Source organism: Coregonus lavaretus, assembly GCF_964263955.1.
Source record: "Coregonus lavaretus genome assembly, chromosome: 9".
Taxonomy (NCBI): domain Eukaryota; kingdom Metazoa; phylum Chordata; class Actinopteri; order Salmoniformes; family Salmonidae; genus Coregonus; species Coregonus lavaretus.
Genome location: NC_139996.1, coordinates 36,785,545 through 36,788,635, shown reverse-complemented (window position 1 = coordinate 36,788,635; position 3,091 = coordinate 36,785,545). Strand labels below are relative to the sequence as shown.

The following is a 3,091-nucleotide window of genomic DNA, read 5'->3' as shown; positions in this document are numbered from 1 at the left end:
TGGTGTCAGAGATATCGCTTGGGTTAGCTAGATTCACATCCCTGAGCATGTGTGCCAAATTTCAACACAGAGTCAAAGAGATCAAGAGATAAAAACGTGCCCGTTATCACGCCACCATGTGGTCGATATGAATGTTCTTGCATATGTTGAGTCTTGACAGTGTTTGCAACGTGTACTACATTCTGTTACAATAAGAATATCCTTGACTGATTTATATGCATTTATGTGCCAGACCACTCCCACGTGAATGTTTATTGGTCAATAGTGGCCATGTTGTTTTAGGTAATAGTCTGGAAAATATTGCGTTGAGAGACCTTTGTCTATAGATGCCACATATCAAGTTTCGTGAAGATCGGTCATTCAGTGCCAGAAGTGTAGCGTTTTAAATGTTTTTCACAAAACTATAAATGGCGGAAAATACATCATGGCTGACCTTATGGGTCCCTGAGGCAAATTTGTTCCTTGTGAGGAGAGGGACCTATGTACCGAATTGATTTAAGGTCAAACGAGGTGAAGGGCGTGAATTTTCAGCGTTTGCATTTTCAATCTATTGTTATAGGGCCACCACCTGGCCAATCAGTGTAATTGTGTAAATTCCAATATCTGTGGCAAGACCCCGGTCCGTCATAAACCGTGTTTCCTCTATGATGCTGAGAATACAGCCCATATAGGGAAGAAAGAACACCCCCGCTTTTAGATTTTCAGATGTGACGTTGGTGCTTATTTGGTAAGGGAACTAGAGAGTTAACGCTGGGGACTGCTTTGATTGGATTAAGAGAGCATTTAACGAGTGTGTGAGAGGAGAAGCTGGGGAAACGACGGTGGTGACAGTTGCGATCAAGTAAAGACTATAAAAACCGTAACGTGAGGCGAGGGTTCACCGAGGTATATATTTTTTTTGTTAGCACGGAAAAAGGAGTCTGGAATCGATATAAATATGACAGTTAATGTTTGCTCGGAATTGAAGCACCGTACAATTCGGATGGGGCGGGGTGATGTTTAAGTTCCGGTAGAAAGAGAGCAAGAACACGAGTGACGCTAAATGGGTAGCAGAAGGAATTTAGACCTGGCTGCATACGTAGCTATTATATCAGGGGATCTGAGAAGTTTTATCTCATTTTGTAAAAGGGAATCCGTTTAAGACGGACTGGGGAGGTCGCAGGTTGGGCAAAGGCGTGTGTTTGCGGCGCCCCTTTGCCCCCTGGCCGTCAACGATGAGGACGCTATTTGTATTCTGTTTTCTCTTCTTGATAAAGAGAGGAGCAGACTGTTCGACGGCGGTTCGGTCCCTGACAGACAACAACACGAACGTGACGGCCGACAGCAGCAGAAGGTATATACAAATCGGGGACGGTACCTCCCAGGAATTTGAGTTTCCCGAAAACACTAAGGGCGTGATTGTAATCTCCAGTCAATACCGGAGCGCCGCAAGTAGGAAGGGCCGCGAGAGCTGGAAGCAGACAGTCAAGGTACGCTCCCTGGATCCGGAGGTTCTTTCCATTCTGAATGTAAGCGACAGTGGGCATACGGGGCCCTTGAAGAGTTACATAATCAGCATACGGTCTGGGTGGCCAGGTCGGGCACAGCTGCTCATCCAGCTACTGGACTTGGACCAGGATTCTGCCCAGGTCGTAATTGAGGAAAGGACAGACTACTCCATCAGGGTGGCGCCTGGCAGTGATGACCCAGCCGCCCAGCTCATACAGTCGGGCGGGCTGTCCCACTTCTCTGAGAACCCTGTCCTATTTGCCTTGCTGCCGCTCATCTTCATCAACAAGTGTGCTTTCGGGTGCAAGGTAGAGGTAGAGGTGCTGAGGGGTCTCCTGCGGAGGCCAGTGCCCCTCATCTTAGGGGTCGCAGGTCAGTTCCTGGTCATGCCACTGTATGCATATGGCCTGTCCAGGCTGGGCTCCCTGCCCAAGGCCCTCTCCCTGGGCCTGGTCATCACATGCTCTGCCCCTGGTGGCGGCGGAGGCTACCTCTACAGCCTGCTACTAGGTGGAGACGTCACTCTGGCCATCTCCATGACGCTAGTGTCCACAGTGGTAGCTGCAGCAGCCATGCCCCTGTCCTCTGCCCTGTATGGCAGGTTACTGGGGGTCCACGCTGCCCTCCACGTGCCCTTTGTCAAGATCCTGGGCACCCTTCTTTTCATTGCCATCCCCATCTCCCTGGGCATGCTGGTGAAGCTACGTCTGCCCAAGCTGACCCGTGTGCTGCTGGCTCTGATCCGTCCCTTCAGCTTCGTGCTCATCGTGGGTGGCATCTTCATGGCCTACCAGATGGGGGCGTCTATCCTGGCCAATGTGAGACCTCAGATAGTGGTTGCGGGGGTGACTGTGCCCCTGTTTGGGCTGCTGCTGGGGTTTGGGATGGGGAAGCTGGCAGGGCTGGCAGTGCCACAGAGGAAGACTGTCAGTATTGAGGTGGGGGTGCAGAACAGTCTCCTGGCGCTGGCGGTTATGCAGCTGTCGTTCCGGCGGGTGGAGGCTGACTTTGCGTCCCAGGCACCCTTTATAGTGGCTCTCAGCAGCACCTCTGAGATGCTACTCATCGTCCTCGGCCACTTCGCCCATCGAAAGTTCTGTGCCCCGAGCGCCCGGACTGACACCTGATTGTAGGCCGAGTTTCTGTTCTGAACCAAACCTGTAGAGGTCCCACAGACTTGGCTACAAATCACATGGACAAGATGAAAACAATCAATGACATTGACACTGTACTTAGGAAAGGGAATGGACATTTACATTTTCTTGAAACCAAAGGCCTTTCCCTTTACTACTTTTTCTTTTATGCCATTTTTAAATTAGATTGTACTGAGAAGTACCTAATGTAAATAGGCAGAAGAGAAATACCTATAAAAGGAAAGATATTTTTCTATCAGATTTCTTTTTTTGTAATTGAAATTATTGATTTGTGTCATGTTTACAAGAGGTCAACGTGTCTTAGGAATGGGAACGGGATTGTTTGTCATATGGTATTTGAAAAGTACTGCTACTGATTGTTTTTTTCTGGATTAAAAGGTGGTTATCTAAGAATCCATGTACTTGAATTATAAAGAGGAGACAAAAAAATAAAAGCATTCATAAAAGCA

At 48.6% G+C, this 3,091-nt stretch overlaps 1 protein-coding gene across 1 annotated transcript; it reads left to right on the top strand.

The window, feature by feature from the left end:
* Positions 1–737: 737 nt before the first annotated feature.
* LOC311135181 (P3 protein-like) lies at positions 738–3,091 on the top strand. The gene has a single exon (XM_084169108.1). The coding sequence runs from the start codon at positions 1,215–1,217 to the stop codon at positions 2,613–2,615; it is 1,401 nt and encodes a 466-aa protein (XP_084025234.1). The 5' UTR covers positions 738–1,214; the 3' UTR covers positions 2,616–3,091.